Source organism: Cynocephalus volans, chromosome 1 (assembly GCF_027409185.1).
Source record: "Cynocephalus volans isolate mCynVol1 chromosome 1, mCynVol1.pri, whole genome shotgun sequence".
Lineage (NCBI taxonomy): Eukaryota > Metazoa > Chordata > Mammalia > Dermoptera > Cynocephalidae > Cynocephalus > Cynocephalus volans.
In genome coordinates, this window is record NC_084460.1 from 263091989 (window position 1) to 263117914 (window position 25926).

Below are 25926 nucleotides of genomic sequence, written 5' to 3' on the forward strand. Positions count from 1 at the left end.
AAAGCTGTAGAAAATTGTAGTATTGCTATCTTCACTTCACAGTTTACGGGAAACTGTGGCGTACAAAAGTTAAATAAGAACTTGCGAACAAACGGAGAGAAAATGAAGATGTCTGACTTCTGAAAAGAATCAAAGCAAAGTTGTCTGGTGTGTATGGAATAAGGGAAACTCAAACCATACACGAACACCAATTAAAATGTTGACCACAGGGCCGGCCCGTGGCTCACTCGGATGAGTGTGGTTCTGATAACGCCAAGGCCATGGGTTCGGATCCCACACAGGGATGGCCGGTTCGCTCACTGGGTGAGCGTGGTGCTGACAACACCAAGTCAAGGGTTAAGATCCCCTTACCGGTCATCTTTAAAAAAAAAAAAAAAAAAACGTTGACCACACAGGAAGGCAGACAGAACCAGTATTAGGTAGGTAACTGAGTCTCTTCCTTAACAACATGTCTTTAAATTGCCCTCACAACAACCCCATGGGGTAGGTACCGCAGGTATGGTTACAGGACAATCACTAACGAGCAGGACGGTGATGGCCAGGCTTCTCAGCCAGGGGTGCGGGCGTGCCCGGCTCAGCACTCATGGGTTTGGACAGTTACATAATTAACACCCAAACCTTGTGCTTCCTCCGGCCACTAGGGGGGAGAGGGGAGCGCTTATTTGCCTGGCGTGGCGACCGGAAGCAGCCTCCCAAGAGAACCAGGGTAGTTCGCGAATCCGGGGAACAGTTCTATCGCGGGAGGTGCGGTAAGGGGTCACCGTGAGTATTACGCAAGGTGCGCATGCGCACGGCGAGAGCGAGAGGCCGGTCAGGGGAGACGGGTGTGTCCCGGCGGCCCTGCGCTCCTTCTGATTGGCCGGCAGGATGACGAAAACGACTAGTTAGCCCTAAGCAGTGGAAGTGAACGACAGCTTTGCACAGTCGGAGAGGGAAGAAGAGGTGTGTCTGGCTGCTCAAGTAGCCAGCCGATTGGCTGGAAGACACCGGAGTCCGGCGGCCCAGCCTCCTTGAAGAGGGCGGTACCGGGGCTGTGGTGATGGCGACCGGCTTCAGTGGGACGATCATGGCCGCCCGGACCGGTCAGGAAGCCTTGAGAAGGGTGGTCTCGGGATGCCGTCCAAAGTCGGTGACAATGGCCGGAGCCCAGGCTCCGGCGCAAGGGCCTGCGCGGAACGTCAGGTAACGAACAACGGGGACGCCGGGACGGGAGTAGTTTTTCGCCCGGGCCTGCTGAGTGGGGGGACGGACGGGAGGATTTGGGGTGAGGCGGGGCCACAGTCTGTGTTTCAGCGTTTCTGGAGGAGAAGGGTCTCCTGCGTTCGGTATTTGAGCGACTCGGGAGCCATGCGCATCACCCCGGGCCCGAGGCTCTCCGGCCTGTCCGGGCCGTCCAGTCTGTGTTCGTGGCTCGCAGTCCTCGCGAGATGCGGTGAATCATCGGCGAAGCGACTTCGGAAGCAGCTGATGATCTAGGGGTGTCTTCGGGCACTTCCGCTCTATTCCCTCCAGCCTGTTGCTGCTGCTGTTGGGAAGTTTTAACTACGCGGAAGGGTTACCGGCTGCTGGGTACGAGGAGGGAAGTTGTGGCCTGGCGATGAGCACCCTTCTCATATTCCTCCCGCGTGTCAGACGGTCAAACACGCTTTGCCAATTTCTGGTAGAGTTCTTTGCCCCCGTTATCTGGTGCTTGCACAATTAAACGTAGCTAATGTAGAAGACCTGGATTTTTTTCGCTCCACTGTAACTTAGGGGTCTTGTAACCTTGAACTAGAGTCTCTTTCGATTTCCCTAGTTCCTTTTTGGTGGGTGGGGTGGAGATGAATGTGAAGACAGGATACCATACTTTTACTATTTAGTTTACTTTTATTAATAAAATTTAATAAGTTATCGAAAATTAAAGTTAATGTGCTTAAAATGGATTCAGGTGTATAGAGTACGGGGTTGAGGGAGAAAGCACAAATCTGGTTGAGCCACAGGACATTTAGATTCAATGAAGAGTATTAAAAAGTACTAACAACTCTGCCAACTCCAAATCCTTTTAGACAAATATTGGATGAAGCCGAAATAAAATCGTATATATAGCTTTAGGAAATAACCTCAAAAAGTAGTTCCAAACAGAACATACTTGATATCTGCTTGCATTACTCTTATAAAAAGTGTTGGCTTGCAAATAAAACAACACTGCTATTTTTGAGGAAAAAATAGTTTTTTAGTGATAAAGTTAAGGCTCAAATTCCATGATAAATATCTATTTATGATAATGAGAGAGTTTATGAGTTCATTCCAAGTCTGAAGCATTAACATAGATTCTGGCCTTTATTATGATAGAGTATTTGAGAGAACAGTGTTGGAAGGTCGGTGACAAAAAAAGCCCACCTCCATGTGTTCTAGTATTTGTTGCATGGTTTCACTGTATGTATGACTATATGGCTCCTTATATTTCAGTTAAAGACATATTCTCGGTAGTGTGTGGAAATAGATGTGCTGTCCATAGCATTGTAACCATAGCGTGCAAACTGATGAGGAAACCTCCTATTAGTTTCCTTTAAACACAGATATTTCCCTTAGGATTGTAATCAGACTCTATGAGGATATCTTTTGAGGCGGTTGGAGGGTGATACATGAACCTGATACAAAACCATATACAATGAAAAGTAAGCTTCCTAGTTAACCTGACACCTAGTTCACCTCTTCAGACGCAAGGGTTTTACCTTTTTTAAAAAAAAAGTTAGGGTAGGGGCTGGCCCGGGGCTCACTGGGGAGAGTGCGGTGCTGATAACACCAAGGCCACGGGGTTCGGATCCTATGTAGGGATGGCTGGATTGCTCACTGGCTGAGGGTGGTGCTAACACCAGGTCAAGGGTTAAGATCCCCTTACTGGTCATCTTTAAAAAAATAAAATAAAAATAAAAGTTAATGTTAGAGAAGCTGCTTTTTCTGATACTGATTTATCAGAAAATTAACCACAGTATGTTCCACATAATTAGCTTCCAATAATAGATAATAAGGTATCTATGGAGTACAAAAAGTGGGGGAAAAGGAGATAAAACTGTTATAACAAGTATATCTAAAAAATCTCTTAGAAGGAAAATGGCATTTTGTACACCAGATTTGGTTTTTGTAGTCAATCTAGCTAACAAATCCTAAATTTTTTTTTGAGTGTGGCTTTTTTAAGGGTGGAGCTTACTTAATCAACTGCCTAATTATTTTATTTTCATTGACATCACTTAGCAGAGTAATTGTCATTCACTTTTATTGGTATAATCCCACTTTTAAAAGCAAACTCTATAGGTACACTCTAAAAAAAAATCACAATAGGCTTCTTTCACGTAACAAATCATATTTTTAAAGGTTTTTGGGAACACATAACACCCATCTCTCTAGGAAATGAATCAACCTAAAATCTCTTTTGACTAAAAAGAATATTGTAGCTATCTTTAAAATATGCTCTTAGCATCACAACAAAATCAACTACTATTTGTGGTGTCCTAGAAAATTTAGAATTTATTTTTGAATTTATTATTTATAGCTGGATACATAAGAATCCTAGAATCTTAAAAGGGCCAGTAAGTTCATCTATACTAAACGTATATTTCTTTCCTATTACTTTTTTTTTTTTTGGCAGCTGATAGGTTTGGGGATCTGAATTCTTGACCTTGGTGTTATCCACACCACATTCTAACCAACTGAGCTAACCGGCTAGCCCCATCTTTTCTATTACATTTTAACAAATAGTCATGCAGTATGTAGCTTAACCATTTTCATTGACCTCTATTTCATTGCCTCCCTCTAGTTGGGCTTTTGTTTTACATTTTAGAGCCATATTCTCAGGTATTATCCTTTATATTCTGGCCGAGTATTCCTAGTTTCTTCAACCATTCTTTGTTTAACTGGAATTTCTCTTCCACCCAGCCAAACTGCAGGGTGTTGATGTCTTTCAAGAAATTTTTATTTATATATAAATTATATTTTATATAAATCAAATTAAAGAAAATTTTTATTAAAAAATGTACATATTTATTGTGTACAGAGTTATATTTCAGTACATGAATACAATGTGTAATGATCTAATCAGGGTAATTAGCATATATTCATCATTGCAAAACTTAATCATTTCTTTGCAATGTGAATATTTGGTTTCCTTTCTCTTCTAGTTGTTTGATAACATGCAGTAAATCATTGTTAATTATAGATTCTTGGGTTGACTGTATACCAATTATATTAGTCCTTTTCTGTTGCTTAAAAAAAAATACACAGAACTGGGTATTTTGTAAAGAAAAAGAAACTTATTTCTTACAGTTTCTGAGGCTGGGAAGTCCAAAGTCCAGGGAACACATCTGGTGAAAGTCTTGGTCATGGCAACAGTGATGGCAGGGTATCACATTGTGAAAATGGTGGGACAGAATGAGCAGAGACACTAACCTCCTCATTCACTCTCTTTTTAAAGCCCTCCAAATCACGCCCATGATCACTATTTTTAATCCATTCACTAGGCATGGTCCTGCAATCTAATCACCATTGCATTTCTCTTCTGAAAATGCTCTCTGCTTCTCTATCATATTTCCAGGCTGCACATTTTCCAAATCTTTACACTCTGCTTCTCTTTTAAATTCTGGCTTTACATCATGTCTTTGCCGCCATAACTCAGTGTAGGCTGTTACAAGTAGCCATGCAGCTTCCTGAATTCTTTGCTGCTTAGAAATTTATTCCACCAAATACTCCAGGTCAGCACCTTGAAGTTTCACGTTCCAGAAAACTTCTGGGCATGAACAGAATGCAGCCAAGTTCCTTACCAGTTCATAGCAAGTGTGATCTTTGCTCCCATTTCCAATAACTCCCTTCTTATTTACATCTGAGACCTCCTTAGAATGGTCTTTTTTTTTTTTTTTTTTTTTTTTAAAGATGACCAGTAAGGGGATCTTAACCCTTGGCTTGGTCTTGTCAGCACCACGCTCTCCCAAGTGAGCGAACCGGCCATCCCTATATAGGGGTCCGAACCTGTGGCCTTGGTGTTATCAGCACCACACTCTCCCAAGTGAACCGCGGGCAGGCCCTCTTAGAATGATCTTTACAGTCCACATTTCTATCAGCATTCTGGTCACCACCATTTAACCATTCTCTAAAACATTCCAAACTGCCTGGTTTTCTTAACTTCCACCAGCAGCTAGGCTTTTTCTAGTCTGTTCCTCCAGATTGCAGCAGCCTCTCCTCTATGCCCAGTTCCAAAGCTGCTTCTACATTTTCAAGTATTTGTTATAAGGAACACCTCACTTCTCTGGTACCAGTTTTTTGTATTAGTCCTTTTCTGTTGCTTATAACAAAATACACAGAACTGGGTATTTTGTAAAGAAAATGAAATTTATTGCTTACAGTTTCTGAGGCTGGAAAGTCCAAAGTCCAGGGAACACAACTGGTGAAGGTCTTGGTGGTAGTGACAGTGATGGCAGGGTATCACATTGTGAAAATTGTGGAGCAGAGAGACTAACCTCCTCATTCACTATACCAGTAGAACTCGTTTTTTTCTAGCTAGCCATAATTTTGTGTTCATTAACCATCCTCTCACTATCCCCTCTTCCTCCTCCCCTTTTCCACCTTTAGTGACCACAGTTCTCTTATATGATACCATGAGGAGATTTCACAAGGCCATATCACCCCCCAACCCCCTTTTAAAAAATGATTTGAAGGGCCGGCTCATGGCTCACTTGGGAGAGTGTGGTGCTGATAACACCAAGTCCATGGGTTCTGATCCCTATATAGGGATGGCCTGTTTGCTCACTTGGTAGAACGTGGTGCTGACAACACCAAGTCAAGGGTTAAGATCCCCTTGCCAGTTATCTTTAAAAAAAAAAAAAAGATTTGAAGACTTGATTTAATAAAATATCACTCTCTTACTTGGAACTCTTCAAGTTTCTCATTGAGAATAAATTTTAAATTGCTTTATGTTGGCCAACAATATCCAACATGATCTAGCTCCTACCTGTCTCTCCATCATTTTTTCTTGGTACTTTCTCCTGGCTCCCTAAACTGTTGCTACACTGTTAGTCTTTTTTAGTCTTGGGATACTGTCAACCTCTTTTCCTGCTGCTAGGAATGCCCACTATCAACCCCTCCCCCCATTTATATTTATGAATAAATATATCTACATATCTTTATATATACACACATTTATTATGTACATACATATCTGTTTTCTCTCTGCATGGCTAACTCCTTATCCATTATGTCTCAGCTGAAATATAACCTCAGAGGGCTTCCTAGTACACCCTATCTAAAAAAGGTCCTAATTACATGTCCCCACCCCCGTTTCTTTTCTAGCATTTTTTTTGAACCCTCAACTAGATTATAATCTTCATAAGGCTCGTATTCTGTTCACCATTATATCCTTAGTGCCTAGCACAGTCTAACACAGAATAGGAGCTCTCTATGTATATGGACTAATGAATGAATACAGGTTAAGCATCCCTAATCCTAAAATTCAAAATGCTCCAAAATGTGAAACTTTTTTGAGCAATGACATGACACTCAAAGGAAATGCTCATTGGAACATTTTGAATTTCTGATTTTCAGATGAGGGAAGCTCAACCGGTATGTATTCTGCAAAGATTCTAAAATCTGAAAAAATCCCAAATCTGAAACCCTTCTGGTCCCAAGCATTTTTGGATAAGGGATACTCAGCCTGTAGTAGTATAAGATAGTTATGCAATAATTTATTAGGGAAAGGTTAAAAATATTTAGGTGAACAAGAGTATATCAGGCATCTGTACATAGAAATACGTTGAACAGTTAACATTCTAGATAACTAGACATATTTTTACATGTATGCGTTGAAATGGAGATTGAATGGTAAAGGAGAACAGCAACAATTCTGACAGGGACACCAGATTTCCAATCTGAAAGTGAGATCTAATTTCAAGTCTCATTGGAGTGGATCAAGAATTAAGGACCCCTGCAAATCCAGCTGGGAAAACAATTTGGGTAGATCAGGTGGATTGAAAAACAGATAATGAATTATTCAAGCAAGCTTATGGCAAGAGTATGTTGTAACACATGACTATGGACTGAAAGCCAACTTTCTGGGAAAGACATCCTTTGTGCCAGAAGCTTCTAACCTAACTGTAAGCTGTTATTTTTAGTTTTCTTTGAGGTGTTTAAGAAACTTTACTTTTTTCTGTATCTGTGCCTCTCTTTCTCTCTCTCTCTCTCTCTCTGTGTGTGTGTGTGTGTGTTTGTGTTTTCAGGAATATTCTGAATTTGCAAAAAAAGCCTTCTAAAAATGTGGTAGTTATTTTATAATCTCTATCATTTGTGCTTCTTTATTTTCAACATCACTCTAAAACAGGTAATTTTTGTCTTTTTAGATATTTAGCTTCCTGTGGTATACTGATGAGCAGAACTCTTCCACTACATACCTCAGTTTTGCCTAAGGAGATATATGCAAGAACTTTCTTCAGAATTGCTGCACCATTAATAAACAAAAGAAAAGAATATTCAGAGAGAAGAATTATAGGGTTTGTATATAATAAGAATTCTACTAAAAGAACACATTCATAATTTTCTATGGAGTATCATGCCTTTTTCTCTCTGGGTTATCTTCTTACATACTAAGCTCTAGCTTTTCTAGGTTGGACTTTTCATAGCCTTTTCTGTTTTATAAATATTTGTTGAATTCATGTGATTATATGGTAACTTTATAGTATAGATTTAAATCTTGACATGTAAAGGAATTAATTTGTTTATGACCTGCATTTTGTACACTGGTCTTTTCCGTAGTGGCAACATATTGGGCCATATGTTTACATAGCTCCCTCATACACATATATACATACATAGTTAGGTACGTACAGACATACTAAGAGGCTCCAAATCTAAAGCCTGCATTGGTAAACTTTTTCTGTAAAGGGCCACATAGTAAATATGTTCAACTTTGTGGGCCAAGGACTACTCAATTTATCATTATAGCCCAAAGGCAGACATAGATAAATAAATAAGTGGACATGGCTGTGTTCCAATAAAACTTTACTTACAAAAACAGGAGATAGACCAGGTTTGGCCCCTGATCTGGGGGGTTTTACAGCAGAGGATAAAGACACTGCAGTTCTGCTAAACTAGAAATACATCCCTCTATTTGGGAATTTCTATAAGGGGGTCATAATTCCCAACGGGCCATTAGGTATTACAAGAAGCTTTGTAAAAGCATATTTCATTAATTTTATTCATTTGCTTTTTATCCTTTTGATTTTTCTTTAGTAAAGGACATTGTGTAGTAAAAGACTCATAGCTTTGGTCACCAAATTTACCTTTATTACTGACTAGTCACTGTATTAGTTACAGCAGTGCAAGCTAGCATTTATAACAGATAAAACCCAAAAGTTTGTTTCTTGTAAAGTTTAAATGGGTGTTCCCTGTCAGTGGGCAGTTTTCTCTTCCAAGTAGTGATTCAGGAACCCAGTGATTCAGTTACCCAACTTGTAACTTCTGTGATACCTTAATCTTCAGATTGTTAAAAAGGTACACCTTCTTAATCACATTGATCTGGAATTAACACACATTGCTTCCTCCCAGATATTGGCAAGAACTAGTCATGTGACCCCATCTAAATGCAAGGGGGATAGGGACTAGGAATTATAACCCCTTAAGGTACTTCCTAGCAACAGCACTGTGTAAAAGGAGTGCAAATCTTTGGATTGGTAGACATCTTTGCCACAGCTGGTATCTGTTAAAAAGAGAAATGTTAACCAAACAGATAAATAGTGCATTAGTCTGTTTTACTTGTTTGTTTGTTTTGTTTTGTTTTTGGCTACTGGTTGGTAAGGGGATCTGAACCCTTGACCTTTGTGCCTTGATGTTATCAGCACCATACTCTAAAGAAGTGAGCTAACTGGCCAGCCCAGTCTGCTTTACTTTTCAATCATTAATATCTGTCTTTTACTGTGTACCTGCCATTTGACGAGTGATGTATATTTATTATTTCATTTAATCCTCCCAATAGTAATGTGAAGGTAGGTATTATTATTCTCATTTTAGAAATAAGGAAACTGAAGCTCGCAGAGATAACATACATTAAGTATTGTGACTCCAAAACTTGTTTCTTTCCTCACCATATTTATTTTGCTTCTTTATTCTTTCTCGTGCCCAAATTCTTTTTATTACAGATTGTCTTGATCCTCTCTCTTTTCCTCCCATATTTGGCATAAACACAAAATAGTAGGTAGCATTAATTAAGTGCTTATTAAGCATTGTGCACTATGCTGAAACTATTTCATTTAACCTTGAAAAGAACCAGTAGAGGTATTTTTCAATTATGGATAAAGAAAATGAAGTTGAGAGGTTAAGCATCCTACTCAAGGTCACAGGGCTTACTGTGGTTAGAGTTTACTATATTTGAACACCGAACTTTCTGACTACAAAGACCTTCCCCTTGACCACTATGCTATACTACTTTCTTAGGCTCTGTAGATTACTTTTCTAGCTACAAGGTTTAGTACTTCTTCAGGGATTTATTTTGACATTTATTTCAAAGTGTCTGAAAACCTGAGGAGGGTAGGTTTCTCCCTTCCCCTGCTATGGGCCTCATTTCATGATTATAACGATTAATTTAAACATACATAAAGACCCAAACTCTGTCATATTCCAAAAATACCCTTTTGTAATTTAGGTTGTGATTGTTTAAATTACTATATCATTTTGGGGCAAATCATATTTTAAGTGTTAAGTCTTTATAAACATGAATAATATATGTCTGTCTCTCATTATTTGGGTTGTCTTTTACTTATGTCCATAGAGTTTTGTTACTGTTTATTTTTTCATTTAAGCCCTGGAGTTTTCTTGTTGAATCTGTTGCTAGATATTTTGCAATTCTATGCTATTGTTTTCTGGTTCTGTTAATATGGGAAAGGTATTGATTTTTATATATTTCATAATGGGCTACCTTGCTGAAATCTGAATTGATAGTCATATCACCTGCCAATTGATAATTTTTCCTAATTCTTTTTAGCACATATACCTCATGTTTTATACTCCAATTTAATTACGTTGATTAGTACTTTCAGAACAGTGCTACATGACTCTGTGTGTGTGTGTATGTGTGTGTGTGTGCAAAAAACATAGCAGCATTTTTGTGTTATTCCTTACTCTAATGGGAATGCTTCTGGTATTTTACTATCTATTGATGGAATCATATAGGTTTTCCTTTTTTGGCCAATTAATATGGTTATAATAACGAAATTCTTAGTATTAAACCATCTGTATATCCCTAAATGAGTTGCATTTGATTCTTGTGGGTTGTTTTTTTAAAAAAGTATTGCTGAATTCTATTTGCTGATATTTTACTTAGAATTTTTGCCTCAGTACTTATAGGTGATGTTGGTATATAGCATTTTTTTTTTATATTCATTATCAGGTTTTGGTTGTCACAATCTTATAATGGCTCATAAAAAGAATGGGAGGTTTCCTTTGAGTTTTAGATTAGTCATTTTTCTTTTTTTAAATTATGACAGTATTACATGATTGTATAAAAATCTGACAATATGGAAGCATATAGAGGATAGTCAATCTTTACCCCTACTTCTTTTCCCTGAGTTAACAACTCTTAATTGTTTAATCTGTATCCTTCCAGATTTTTTAAATGTATTTTCACTATAGACATTCTATTGACATAATTATTTTCAGGAGAGAACAAATATTAAATAAGTTTAAAATTGAAGAAATATGGTATATACTTACACTTTTTCTTAAGTAGAATCATACATTTCCTACTTCATAATGTGCTTTTTTTCATTAACAATATACTATAAACTTCTTTGCCTTAAAGTATATATTTGACTTAATTTTTTTAAATAACTGATACAGAGTTTCACAGTATGGGTGAACCATAGTTTATTGATTTGTTAAACACTTATTAATGTCTGTCTACTGATAGACATTTAGGTTGCTTCTATTTTTTTTTTCCCCCCTCTCACAATTGATATTGAAATGAACATCTTTGTATAATGTGGGAGTTTTTTTTTTTTTTTTTTTTTTAGTGGCCGGCCGATGCAGGGATCCGAACCCTCAACCCTGGTGTTAACAAACCGCACTCTAACCAACTGAGCTAACCAGCCAGTCCAGTGTGAGAGTATTTTGAATGATAAATTGCTTGAAATAAAATTTCTGGCTCCAAGTAAGGAATTAGTTCACTCAAGCCAGTTCTTATTACATAGAAATGTGGACCCATTTCTGCAAGACCTTTCCATGTTTTCCAGTTTTTTATATAAACTCAACTTTTAAATGTTGGCAACTAATTAAAAATTTTAAAACCACATCTGCAGGCCACATCCAACCTGTGGACTGCCACGTTGTAACCTCTGCTATATATATTTATTTAGACCCCTTTTATTTTCTGTGTTGCTTTGAAGTCATTCATTTCAGAGTGTGGTTCAATGTTTGCCAAATGATTTATTGCCTCATATACAATAAGACTTCAATTTAAAGTGTACATATACCACATAACTGGATGCAGTTAACACCCCTCATCTTTTTTCTTTTTTTAAAGATATTCAATGCAGGAAATGTACGACGTAGTGTCGGGAGTAGAGGATTACAAGCATTTTGTTCCTTGGTGCAAAAAGTCAGATATACTATCAAAGAGATCCGGATATTGTAAAGCACGACTGGAAATTGGGTTTCCACCTGTGCTGGAGCGATATACATCAGTGGTAACCTTGGTGAAACCACATTTGGTAAAGGTAATAGTTTTATTTTTTATTGTTTTTAAATATTCCCCAAATATTAAATTACATCAAATGGGTTAAAGTGTAATAGCTTAAAAAGAATATCTAAATGAATTGGAGGAGGGGGAAAAAAGCCATTTATTATATCTCCTAATTGTGTTATTTTATACAGTATTATCGTTATTCTTTGCAAATAGAAGTTTGAGTAGAATATGGAAATACGAAACATTTTCTTCTTTCTTTCCTTCTGTTGAGGACTACTGACTCATAGAAAAGATCACTTGGGCCACACAGTGAGAAATGTTTTAATTTAATCTTTGCACTATTTAAGAAAAATACATTAAATGCTTTACCATTGGGGGGAAAATAGATTTGTTTAATGAATATATTTTTCCCCAGTAATTTATTTTTCCCCCATTGGTGTCCAGGAGGCTCTGTCCTACCCACCGAGTCTTCCCGGAGAAGTGGATGGGTCACAGGTCCTGACCTCTTTCCCAGCTGCCCTCCATAACCCAGCTTACACCTCAAGCCCACTGCACAGTGCACGTTGAACAGAGAGAGGGGAAGGCCCATGGCTGTATCTCATAGTTTGAGAGACTATAGGATTCCCTCTTCCTCTGCTCCTTTTATTTAATAAAAACTATAAACAAACAGACAAAAAATATATATATTTCAAAGTCAAGGGAAAGTGGTGAGAGAATGAAGTAGAAAAGTTATAGATATGGAGTATGTTAACATTGTTGAAGTCATTCTGCTATGTACCAGGTACTGAAATTCCAGGTATTATTATTATATTAATCATCTTACCCTTGTCAGAGGAGGATACACATATAGAAAAGGTACCCGGACTTAAACACACAAGAAGGCAGAATTCCATGAAGTAATAACCATTTCTTTTGAATTCCTATTTTGTGGGCAAAGACTTTTAAAGCTGAGTTGAGTTTTGTGCCCATAAGATTTCATGTTAATTGGCCAGAGCTAAATGTCCTAGTTGGCTCTTTGTCAGGCATTGAAGTGGGTGTAACTTTCACATGTACTCTGTTTGGTGCAAAATCTGGAAGGAGTATATGAAGCCAAGATCCTGGTGTCTGCCCTATTCTCACTCTCAAAACTTGAACTCCACTTAAAAGGCTGTGGCCCACTCTGGGACTTTGCCATTATTACAAATGTTTCCACCTACTTGCCTCATAGTTTTGATGTTTTTAACTACTACACTGCACTGCCTCTTTTATAATAGCTATCATATTTACTGAGCCCTTTTTAAGTGCTTTCCTTGAATTACTCATTTAATCTTCACAACAGCCCTTTGAGGTTCAAGTGTTGTTATTCTCCATCTTATAGTTGAGCAAACTAAGGCTTGAAAAAGTTAGATCACTTGCCCGAGGTCATAGAGCCAAGACTACAGCTTAGTCTGTCTTACACCAGAGAATATCTCTATAATCTTAAAAATGTTTTTCTATTCCCTGACCTCAGTCTCTTACCATTCAAATTCTTATATCTTAAATCTTAGTATAATATGCTGCTTCTAAATAAAAGAACTCTTAAAGAAAAAATCTCATACCTCCCCTGCTCTGGCTTTCTTCCCTTCCCTGGCTTCTTAAAACATGCAGGATAGGGCCAGCCCTGTGGCGCACTCGGGAGAGTGCAGCGCTTGGGAGCGCAGTGGCGCTCCCGCCACGGGTTCAGATCCTATATAGGAATGGCCGGAGCACTCACTTGCTGAGCACGGTGCGGGCGACAGCACGCCAAGGGTTGCGATCCCCTTACCGGTCACAAAAAGACAAAAAAAAAAAAAAAAAAAACACATGCAGGATAAAATCAGTTTCTTTATCATTGCACACAGATCCATCTACTCCCCCCTCCCTCCTCACACATACATATATACTTAATGTTCAAGCAATACCATACATCTTAAAGTTCCATAATGCACTGTACAGTACTTATTGCACAGTCCTGTGCCTTTGCATATTGTTTGCTCTTCTATCTATAATGCATTTAATTCCTTGCCTATTAATCCTTCAAATTCTAGCCATCTTGTATTTTTTTGTCCCTTTTCTTTCATACAGATAATCTACCTGTTATTCCTGGGTTTTGTACATGCTTTATTTGTCTTATCACTCTGTATTATAATATATTTCTTCAACTGGATTTCTCCTTGGCCAGATTGAGCTACTTAGGGAAGGGGGCCCTGTGTTTTTCATCTCTGTATCCTCAGCATATGTACTACAATGATGGGAGTCATGAGGGTTCCTTGCTTATGAAGCTCTCACTACCTGTATTCTTGGGTTATTGCAGATGCAGAGACATTCATAATAATCTCAGAGTAACTTTCAAAAGTGCCAAGGATGGAGGAAACTGTATTAGAAAAAAAAATCTTCATAAGAACTTGTAGGGCCGGCCTGTGGCTCACTTGGGAGAGTGTGGTGCTAATAACACCAAGGCCCCGGGTTTGGATCCCATATAGGGGTGGCCGGTTAGCTCAGTGGGTGAGCGTGGTGCTGACAACACCAAGTCAAGGGTTAAGATCCCCTTCACGGTCATCTTTAAAAAAAAAACAACAAACAAAAAAACTTGTATTAGATGATTATTGCTATCTCAAATTTATGTAGCTTAAGGAGATTAAGAACCTTAAACAAATTCACACTTTATGTGTCTTATTCCAAGACTATTTTTCTATTATAATAAACTGCCTCACTTAATATACTAGTTTATAGTTTAAAGATATATTTGAGAATAATGCACAAGTATGTACACTCAGCTTTCAGTTGTCCCTGAGTTGAGGTTCTGGATTTTAATATCTAATACATATATGTGACATAGAATAAAAATCATTATAATCAAAGGAACAAGAGAAGCCATGTGTTATTTTCTATGGATTATTAGTTGCCCAAAATGTTCCTGTGACTTAATATGTCAGTAATTCTAGTCTACAAAAATTGGTAATGGCCAGAACCCCTTGAAAGTTTTCAGCAGATTTAACAGAGTTCAATGACTCTTACTGCCTGGTTCACAATGTAAGCGTTTTATATATGGATTAGTTTATATGATGGTCTGGGTCAGTTCACTCAGAACAACCAGTAGTAGGTCATCGTCATTACAGCTCTACTATGTCCAATATATCTACTGTTAAAAATGAAGTCTTTGGTAATGTTATTTCTATTAAAGCATAGTAGTAAAAATCCATGTGTCCTTGGGCTAGGTGATCATGAGTACAGGGCTATGACATTTTGTGTAAAAGTAGTTAGAGGAAGGTGCTATATTATAGCAAGTATTCCCAACAGCTGTTTCCTTTTCAGTGTTAAATTTCCTGCAAGCTTCTTATGTGATTGCAAAGAGCAGAATGTATTATCTTTATGCTGGATAATTGGAATAATAAAATCTTACTCTTCACTCCCACTGGTTCACTTGACTAACTTTAAAAAATAAAATAAAAAATAGAAGATTTTATTATAGAGTCTGATGCTCTTAGAAATTAGATGGTCATTACTGAACTTTATAGAAGGCTAAACACCTTGAATAAAATTTTTACTTCTCTCCAGTGACTTAGCATAATGTGACTAAATTTATCTATTAAAGTAGTATTTTAATGACTATTATTTTCTCACATCTAAATACACTTTTAAAACATTCACTGGTTTCCATTTTTTAAGTTAAAATATTTTCTTTTCATAAATGTGTAAATAGAGCATTTCTGATATAAACGTATTTAAGTATGGGTGCCGGTGACCTCAGTATTAATGATTCTACCATGTAACCAGCTAATAAGTGATTCAGAAGGGTTTGGATGAAGAGGAAGTTAGAAACTGGGAATGGATTTTCAGTTCTTTGGCTCCCAATTTGAGCTATTTGTGGAGAGATCCAGAATTTGGTCAGAGAAATGGTTCTATGTTCTGTGTTTAGGAAGGCTGTAGCTTGGCAAGAAAAAAGTGACTCCTTTACTTGGGAGAAAAATAGTTTACATATAGAAGTCCTTATTTTGCTAATGCATAACTGTAGTGATTATAGTCTTAGAGAAGAGAGAGTCTAAAATCAAAAAGAGAAAAGGGGAAGAAGGGCTTGATTATTTAGTGATTATAGCCTTAGAGGAGAAATGATCTAAACTCTTGAGGGGAATAAGTTATCAAAAAGAGAAAAAAAGAGGAGCTGATTACTTATTGACCTCAGGATATGCTTAAAGAGCTGAAAACTGAAGGCTTAATTGAGGAGAAGGTTGTACTACGAAAGAACAATTTTTTAAATGTTCTGCCACTAAGGGAGGATGATATGTATTCTGTGGTCAGTTGTCTGCTAGTGCAATAAGGCCTAGATGGCAATTTAGAGTAATAGATAAAAAAGCTGAACTTCACTCAGGGTCATAACAGATCCTCACAGTGGACTACTGACTATGGTTCTGGCCACCAATTTTCACATTGCAGATGGCGACTCTTTCATGGGTCTCAGTATTTTTTTAATGATATAGAATGGGAACTATCAAGATGCACTGCACATAATATGGCTGAATACTGTATTTCAGTGTGTATGTACAGGTCTATAAAATACACATGTCCACTGAAGAAGTCAGAAAGAAATGGGTCAGGTCAAGGGTAAGGACAAGTCTTTCAGGAAAACTGGATAGAGGCTTCTAGTTATAAGGAGTAAGGAATGAAGGAAAGACTTAAGTGCGATTAACAAGAGAAAAATCTTGGGTAGGAGAGAATTGTAGAATTGTGCTATGCATCTGTACTCGGTACCTTGTAAACATTTCGGCCATCTTATAGTGATTGTTTAAAGTCGGTATTATTTTACCGATTAAGGAAATGTGGTACAGGGATTTAACTTGTTCAGAATCATTTATAACTGGCAGAGCTAGAAATAAGCTTCCTAAAAAATCACTCCCTGTTTCTCTGCTGGAAGAGAGAAATCTCTGTAGCACAATGGGTGATGTAGCAGTGGAAGAGAAAACAACTGGCAATCTTGGGGATCCTAGAAGAAAAGAAAATGGTTAGGGCCGACCCTGTGGCTCACTCGGGAGAGTGCGGCGCTGGGAGCGCCAAGGCCACAGGTTTGGATCCTATATAGGGATGGCCGGTGCGCTCACTGGCTGAGCGCGGTGCGGACAACACCAAGCCAAGGGTTACGATCCCCTTACCGGTCAAAAAAAAGAAGAAGAAAAAAAAAGGTTAATATTGGCAAGAGATTACTTCCTAGTACCAAGCTAAAAATGAAATATTTTCAGCTCTTGTGGTCCAGCCTATGAAAATAATTACTTTTGAAAGAAATCAGCCTTAATCGTGGCAGATTCTAGCCAATACCAGAGGTATTTTGCTGTGGTTTTATTTTCTCATTTTTGTTCTAGGCATCCTGCACTGATGGGAAACTTTTCAATCATTTGGAGAGTATTTGGCGTTTTAGCCCAGGTCTCCCTGGTTACCCAAGAACTTGTACCTTGGATTTTTTAGTAAGTCTCTCATAAAGCCTTTGCATGTTCCACATATGAAGTAGGTAAAGAAGTAATAATCCATTTTGTAGAACCCAGATGCCATAATTATCTTATGTGCATAGTGATTACTTAAACCCAATTTTTAAAAAATCTTAAGTTTCTGAGTCTTGAATACTTTTTTCAGCACAAGTGCTAATGAACATTTCTTTTTGTATACTATTTCTTACAACCTTGAATATTCATTCCTTCCCTATTTCCTAATTTTTAGAAGTCTGTAGATTATAAGACAGATGTCATGACCAGCTTAATAACAGTTTTAAGCTTAATAAAAATCTAAAATTAACACCAAATTAAATCTACACATTGCATTAAAGATGCAGAAATAAATGCAAATGGGAAAATGGTTTTTAGAATCTTCAGACTGTTAAATTTCTTGTTTATATCACCTTAGCCGTAGGAAACTTAAAGCCACTTGTGGCCCACTTGTGGCTTTTTCTTTGCCAACAGGTAATAAATGAGTTGTTTTCTGTACTTGGAATTTAGGCATTGAGTCTTAAGAAATGGTGGTAATTTTGATTACATTTTTGTATGCTGTTCTCAGCTCTTGAATAGCTTTCATTAAAAAATTAGCGGACAATGGGACAATTGGGGAAATTTGAATAAGGTCTGTATAGATTAGATAATAACACTGTTATCTAGTAGTAGTAGCTCCCTCTGTTAATTTCCTTGTTTTGATAATTGTACTGTGGTTATTTTATAAGACATTATAATATGGAAATCTGGGTGATGGATACATGAAAACTCTTTGTACTATTTTTGTAGCTTTTTTACAAAGATGAAATTATTTCAGAATGAAAGGTAAAACATTTTAAACTTTAGAGGATATTTGGTCCTTAAAATACTTTTTCTCAAACCAGTTGCCTTGAGTTTTATCTAGAATGATGGAGTAGAAATAAAGTTTTAAGTCATTGACCTCTTAAAGATTGACCCACCTACCCCATCCTTGTGGATTGTGCATGCATACATGCAATCTCATCTTCCTGCTGCTACTTATGAGAATGATACCTGTGAGAAGGCTACTTGCATTCTTATTTCCATTAGTGGGGTAGGATGGTCTAAAAGATACACATTAATAAGAAGCTAGAGTGATAAACTTGGTATTCAGCAAAGCTTTTTTCCAGTCTTCTCTAACTTATTAAAAAGCAGAATCTTTGCTTTGAAATGAAATTCTTTGGCCTTGTTTACTTAAGCTTATTGTGCCAGCAGTTGTGCTTACTGCAGTAAAGACTGCCTCTTCTGAGTAGTGCTAAAAATTTCACCTGGGTATACTCGCACACAGCCTAAGATACCCAGTTCACAGTGTGAACTCCACTGAGGTAAATGGAGATTTTTTTTTTTGCCTTTTTTGTGACCGGCACTCAGCCAGTGAGTGCACCGGCCATTCCTAATATATAGGATCCGAACCCGTGGCGGGAGCGTCGCTGCGCTCCCAGCGCCGCACTCTCCCAAGTGCGCCACGGGCTCGGCCCAAATGGAGATTTTAATAAAAGAAAGATCTTTCCATCTAGGCAACAAATCAACAGAGTAACTTTTACTCTTTCAGAAGGAGAGAAGAAATCTAGAGTTATCAGAGGTGGGAGGGGGAGGGAGTGGGGATGGGGAGAGATTGGATAAGGGGTATAAGAATAAGTACCATTTGTAATAATGTATATGCTAATAATATTGATTTGATCAACATAGTCAACATTGAACCCTCAAAATATGTATAATCAATTATGATTCAATAAAAAAAGAAAAAGAATGGCTTTCTAAAATAATTTTTAACATTTTCCTACAGATTTCTTTTGAATTTCGCTCACTTCTACATTCTCAGCTTGCCACGTTGTTTTTCGATGAAGTTGTGAAGCAGATGGTAGCTGCCTTTGAAAGAAGAGCATGTAAGCTGTATGGTCCAGAAACAAATATACCTCGAGAATTAATGCTTCATGAAGTCCATCACACATAAAGGGAAAAAAGAACTGGTGTCATCTACTTGTAACTTCAGCTTATTGACTTTTAGGAAGTGCTTTCATGGTTTGTTTTCAGAAGTCAGAGAGCATTTGTTAAACCCGGTTTTGATTATAAACCTGCACCCACTGCTGAAAATTTGCACACAGAATATGTACCCGCTTGTACATAGAATTATTTCTTCAATCAAGTGTCATTCAAGGTAATGGGTACATTATAGCATGTTCTATATTTCCTACAATGGGATGTCATCACTATTGCTAGAATACTGACATCAGTCTTCTGAGCAGAATTGAAACTGTAAATTTAAACCTTTTAATTAGCACCTTACCTGAAAGAGGTTAGTTGAGATACTCATGCACTATGTATTATATTAACCATATCACGTTTTAAGTTATTAAATTCAGACTATTTGTAACTTATTGTTATAGGGCCACCATATGGCTTAGGATATTTGAGTAATCATATATTTAAAATAAAAACTTCGACTTATGTATTCTGTAAATGAAGCTTCCCTGGACACTTGTAATATTTTAAATTGTTCTTATGGGTAGTAGTAGATAGTTCATTCAATGGTATAGTGAGGTTACGTTCCAGATAAACAGTGCAATTTTTTTAATTTTTATTTTTTTGGTGAGTGGTCCAGAGCTTTAAAATACTTTTCTAGTAGTTTGCAGTCTTCTCCCAGGTACTTTGGCTGTTCTTTCAGTAATGCTAATTGCATGTCAAATTTTGTCTATAACAGTAGGCAGCGATGAAGATAAGTTGGTTGGTATGTCTCCAGCACTATACATCCCTATTTTCTATTTATTGTATGTACTCACTTTGAATAATGTGTTTCAAACTGATATTTTTTAAACAATCAATGTAAGGACTGAAGTGGTAACTTAATAAAGTTAATTTGTATATTTTTTGTAGTTATTTTGGTTATTGAAATCTTTGTATATCATTTCAATGTGTATTTAAATAGACATATGTGAAGTGTTATTATAGCATTTAATATCTTAAAAATACTTTCACAGAAACAGACTGACAAATCCTGGCAAAATTCAATCTTCCTTTAGTCAATATTGAACTCCTCCTCTCCTTTCACTTCATACCCAACAACCTTCTGGCATTAAACATACAATCATAGTGCTAAAAGTCCTCCGATCAACAAGGGACCTCAGTAAGTAGTTCTCTTCATAACTGTGTATATGTGTGAATTTGCTTAATAAATCTGTATTGGGTACCTGCTTTCTCTCAGACACAGGGTATATAGTGGTAAAGGACTCATACCAGTCTACTTATATGGTGGTTTGTGCTTTCACACAAGTAAAGCAATATCTTTCCACTTATAGATGAGGTATCTTCCCAGAGCATAAGCAGTTTGCATATAAGTAGTTGGCATATAATTATGTACCTTTTAAATAACAAAGTTTTTAAAAAATGGCAGATAAGAATCAGATATTTTATTATTTCTCAGCACTGTACTACTTCACTTTTGATGGAAATAGGAACCCAAACTTTACCACTGCCTTTACAAATACCATAGGAAAACTTTCAGGATCTAGTCTTTGGGATGCAACTGGGCGGATATTATGATAGTATGTAGATGGAATTTTGGTCAGAGAACTCAGGAATACCCAAATATTGCTTTGATCTAGCCATTCTTTTGACCCCTGAGGTTCCCCAAGCATGGTCAGGACAGGCAAAGAACAGGAGAATGAAAAAGATAATGTTGGTTTTGGCTTTGCAGGGGTGCTTGTGCTCAATTTTAAGGAAGTTCCAAATGTGGGGCTGATTTCAATTAACTGATCTAGTCTCTCAGGTTCCAGAAATTGGTTCTAGTATTTTTCTTCCCTATGTTAACTGCAATGCTCCCTTTATTTTTACAACTACAATGACCATTTGAGTGGAATGCTAACAAAGGGATCCTGGGACTTTCTACGTTCTTAAGCCCAAATGTAAAGCATCAGAGTTTATATATCTTCCTGGAGTTCATCTGATTCTACATGTCATTCTATGCTAAGCCCCTCCAAGGAGACAGACCTGGTCAGGAATTTTTCTGAGGGTAATTTTATGATATTCTCGTTTTATTTTCCCTCCTCTGTGGATAAGAGAAAGTTCATAAGACCATGATATGTAGATCTCTGAGATTTCATGGGGCTGACCACAAGTTTTCAATGCTCAAGAGTTTAGGCATTTAAAAAAATTATTTTCTTTTGCACGCTTACAATAGCACTGTGTGCCAGGTACTGTTTTGAGTGCTTTGCAAAAAACATTTACTACTAATAACTCTTTGAGGTAGGTACTGTTATTATCCCCATTTTACATACAAAGAAATACAGAGAGGTTAAATAACTTTCCAGTGGTGTGGTAAAGGAGACCTGGGGGCCCAATAGCTCAGTAATATCCCTCAGCTAATTTCACCCTTGTTTTCAGTCCCACAGTTGGTCTTACCTGATCCCCTCCACCCTCAGAATCCAGTGAGTCCAAGTGCTAAATCTTTTGGGGGGTTCCATGGAATACCTTGCTTGCTTCTTGTATTCCTTCCTCCAGGATCGTAAACTATGACTTTCCTAACTCTACTACAGTCATTTTCTAACTTCCTAAAGATTCACTGATATCCCTCTTCTGCAGTTGTCTCCTCTCCATTTCTTTGTAATTTTATTACTGTCTGTTCAGTGGGATTTTGAGAATAAGTATGTATTTTTTTAAACCTTAGTTTTCATCTTTTTTTTTTTTTTTTTTGGTGCCTGGCCAGTATGGGGATCCGAATCCTTGACATTGGTGTTAATCAGCACCATGCTCTAACCCAGTGAGCTAACCAGCCAGCCCTTCATCTCCTTTTTGACCCTATTGGGTTTACCACTAATTCTCTTGAGTGCAAGGTACTACAGATTTACAAGAGAGAGCTTTCTAAGTCAAATCATAGGGTGCCGCCATCCCCCAGATTCTTAACCTACTCCTTTTTTCTTCTCCCTGCAAGTACTAAATCCTACATCACATTACTTGTTCCTCCTTCGCCTTGGTTGTTTTGGCATTCCTTATGTGTTCCTGAGAATCTTTTTGTTGTTATTGTTAAATAATGTCAGGCATTGGAGCAGGGAGTGAAATAATTTTATTTGTACTTTTTTTAGTACCTAATTTATTCTTAAGAATTTATAAAGTAATTACATTGCTTTAAAAGTTAAACTTTCCTCTAAATATTCACATACTGTGTATGTAACTAACCAATCTACACATATGGAACTAGCAAAATTAATTTCTTTGATCATTTAAATATCGCAGACTTTATCAAAGACTTCTAAACCTTTCAAATCTGGTATATCATATTCTCTTGGATGTTTTAAACACCTTTAGAGACAGAAAACCCTATTAATATTATAATAATTACAAAACTAGCCAATACAGTTACATGTAAGAGAATTGCTATTTCAGCTTCTTATGTTTATTATTTCTATTCTAATGTTGCCTTTCTAAGGTAGATTTTATATGTTTCTGGGCATTCAGGATATTAACTAGATTCAAGAAGAGACACCATCAGCCCAGATTAAGTTGTGGGATCAGGTAACTGTTATTGTTGATGATGTGTAACCTTGTTGCATAGGCTGATGTGATGCTGAGCCTTGATCTTTAGGATGAGTCCCTTCTTTTGGGGGCGGGGGGGGTGGCTGGCTGGTGGGAGGATCTGAAACTTTGACCTTGGTGTTATCAACATCGTGCTCTAACAAACTTGGTGTTATCAACATCATGCTATAACAAACTTTTTGTTTTTTGTAATAAAGCTTTACTTGTTACATCATGAGGTTCTTATATCCTCTGTGTTTCAGAGATTTTAATGATTAGAGATGTGCTATCTTTCTTGGCAATGCAGTGCCCTTTATGTTATGCATGGTTGTCAGTACCTAATTCTTGTCATTTATGGTATATTGACCTGGTTTGTCACTATACATAGAAACTTATGTCAGTCTCATGAATTGATTACTATTCATGAGTTTATCTCAAAAGTTTAATCCCCTGAAAATTTAGCTTTCTTTCTGGGGAATGTGGATAATCTATCATCTTGGAAACCATTGTTGGACCTTCTTTCAGTTGAATGTTCATGACCAATGGTAGATGGTTCCTGGACTCCCCTTCTACCTCAATATATGAGACTACCAGTGCTGCTCAGTTCTTCCTACTCTTGTTCAGTTCCTACTTTCTTCCATTTGAGGAGTGGAAACTTTCTTTCAAATGAGAGGACTGTTTGGCTCTCACTAGTTTTATTTCACTCCTTCCTATTTATACATGAGGGTACTTCAAAAAGTTCATGAGAGGGCCAACCCCGTGGTGCACTTGGGAGAGTGCGGCGCTGGGAGCGCAGTAGCGCTCCTGACGTGGGTTCGGATCCTATATAGGGATGGCCGGTGCGCTCACTGGCTGAGCGCAGTGCTGCTGTTCACAAAAAAGACAAAAAAAACCCCCCCAAAAACAAAAAGTTCATGAGAAGATTCATATTATCTTTTAATTCTATTTTTCCACGAACTTTCTGAAGTACCATCATATAGAAACAAGAACATAATCTATACTTAAAGGCAGACATCAATGCTCTTGTTTACTAACATCAATAAGGCACTAAGCATATAATATTCACCAGTTTATAGTAGAACTGTCAGGAGCTGGCCAGTTAGCTCAGTTGGTTAGAGCATGGTGTTACAACACCAAAGTCAAGCGTTCAGATCCCCTTACCGGCCAGCCAAAAACAAAACACTTCTTTTATTAGAACTTTCTCAATTTTTTACATTCATTTTCCTCTTTTGAGTATCATTATGCACCCTTGGCTTTGTTCTAAATAACTATCAATTTGTTATCGATACTCAAAATGTCCTAACTTTGCTGATGGGAACCCCTTGGGGAGGCTCCTCTTTTTAAAATCTGCTCTGGATGTCTTTGAAAAAGTATTTTTGCGGTCAAGCAGCAACAGTGTTCCAGATCCATCCTGATTTTTTCCTGCCCCAAGGCATGGACTCAAATGCTATTCAAGGAATCCTATTTCCTTTTAGTGGAGTATTAAAGACCTAAGTGCTAGGGATGTACATGAGAATTGGTGATAGGCACAAATGCTATTGCTGTTGCTATTGTTAGGCCATTTTTTGTGAGTCAAAGAGAGAGATCGCTTAATGTTACTAAATTCACAGATTATTTCCAGTTTGACAAAATGAAACTAATTTTCTTATAATGTTTAGTTTCATCAACCATTTACTCCAACACTGATAGTCCCCTACATCTAACCCAGTTTGAAAATCATCACACTGGAGCTATTTGTGAAGATGAGGAAGCTTCCCCGAGTCATGTGCGTGAAAAGCAGGTTTTGGATTCTCCAAGACCTGAGTCTAGCTGGGGCTACCTCTGCTGCAGTAGAAACATTCCATTTTCTCAACTCTTTTCCTGCAATAGCAGGATCTAACTTTATACTGCCATTCCTTTCCTCTGTTATTCCTGTTTTTCAAGTAGATCCAGCTACATTTCTATGGTTAGGGCTGAATAGTGAATCAGTGTTTGCTTCCTTTCTCCCCATTTTCTTTCAGGCTAATTCATTTGTTCTCTTAACACTCCTGCAAATTTTGACTTGAAAGGGCCTTCTATTGTTCAAATAAATCCTGCAGAGTAAGGCAATTATCCTGCTTGCCTTCATAGTAATGCAGTTTACCCCCTGCATTTTTTTTTAGTTCAACATCTGATTGCTGCCTGAATATACTTTGTGTTGTTTCCCAAGGGATTTTCATGATTTCCACAAATATCCTGAGCATGTTTCCTCAGGGGATCTACTATTCCTGCCTCCTTATCTACAGTCACTGGCATCTCTATAACCTTGACAAAATGCTCTAAGTAACCATCTTGATCCTTGATACTCTTGCTCCTCTCTCCAAAATTTCTGCAATCACTTTGTGCAGCTGTTCCAGTCAAGAAAGGAAAAGGGGTTTTCCCAATTTCTCTGGCTGTAGTTTTCAGAGGGTTTCTTGCAACAATTGCCTAGATCCTGGCTTAGGGGTACTCTCCAGGTTGCTTTGGTTTAAGAGCTCAAGTGCTTAAGTCAAAAACTGGTTCAAACTGGGGTGTACCACTCAATAGCTCTGAGACTTTGTGTAAGTTATTTGAACTTTCAGAGGCTCAATTTACATAACTGCAGTATAGGCTTAGTAAGTAGTTATGCGTCACTTAAAAATGGGGATATGTTCTAAGAAATGTCAGTAGGTGATTTCATCATTTTGCAAACCTGGAGGGTAGTCTACTACACACTCAGGTTATGTTATAGCCTATTGCTACCACCATCAATTGAAATGTTATGTGGCACATGACTATAGTCCCTAACCTAAGATTATTCTGAGGGTTAAAATAATACTAGTATCTACCTGTGGCTCACACATAATCACTTGGTTATTCTATTTCCTCTCCTGTTTATCTCTAAAGTCTCCTGTCATTCTCCTCAATCTAGAAATTCTTAAATCCAGATATTTATCCCTCACCTTTTCTTCCAAAAACCTAGCGTGGTCTGTTAAAATACAAACCATTTCCCTAGGTTTCTTTTCCTCCAAACCCTCTCATACTACTAGCAAGTTTGCTTGTCGCCACCTTTATAACCCAAACTGTGTTCTAGTCAAATTCTGCTGAGTCAATATGCCTTTTATTCAATCCCCTCTAATCTGTTCAACATACATGAAAATACTACAGGTAGAATGTTTTACACACGTGCCGGCCTCTGCCCCTTCTCTTCAGTTGGCTTTCATTTCTCATAACTTTTACATTATGGAAAGGCTAACACAA

The 25926-nt window shown here is 37.6% G+C and overlaps 1 protein-coding gene across 1 annotated transcript; it reads left to right on the forward strand.

The window, feature by feature from the left end:
• Positions 1 to 911: 911 nt before the first annotated feature.
• COQ10B (coenzyme Q10B) lies at positions 912 to 20045 on the forward strand. The gene is made up of 5 exons (XM_063105178.1): positions 912 to 1182; positions 7362 to 7511; positions 11534 to 11726; positions 17047 to 17148; positions 18968 to 20045. The coding sequence occupies exons 1-5, from the start codon at positions 1040 to 1042 to the stop codon at positions 19133 to 19135; spliced, it is 756 nt and encodes a 251-aa protein (XP_062961248.1). The 5' UTR covers positions 912 to 1039; the 3' UTR covers positions 19136 to 20045.
• Positions 20046 to 25926: the final 5881 nt, after the last annotated feature.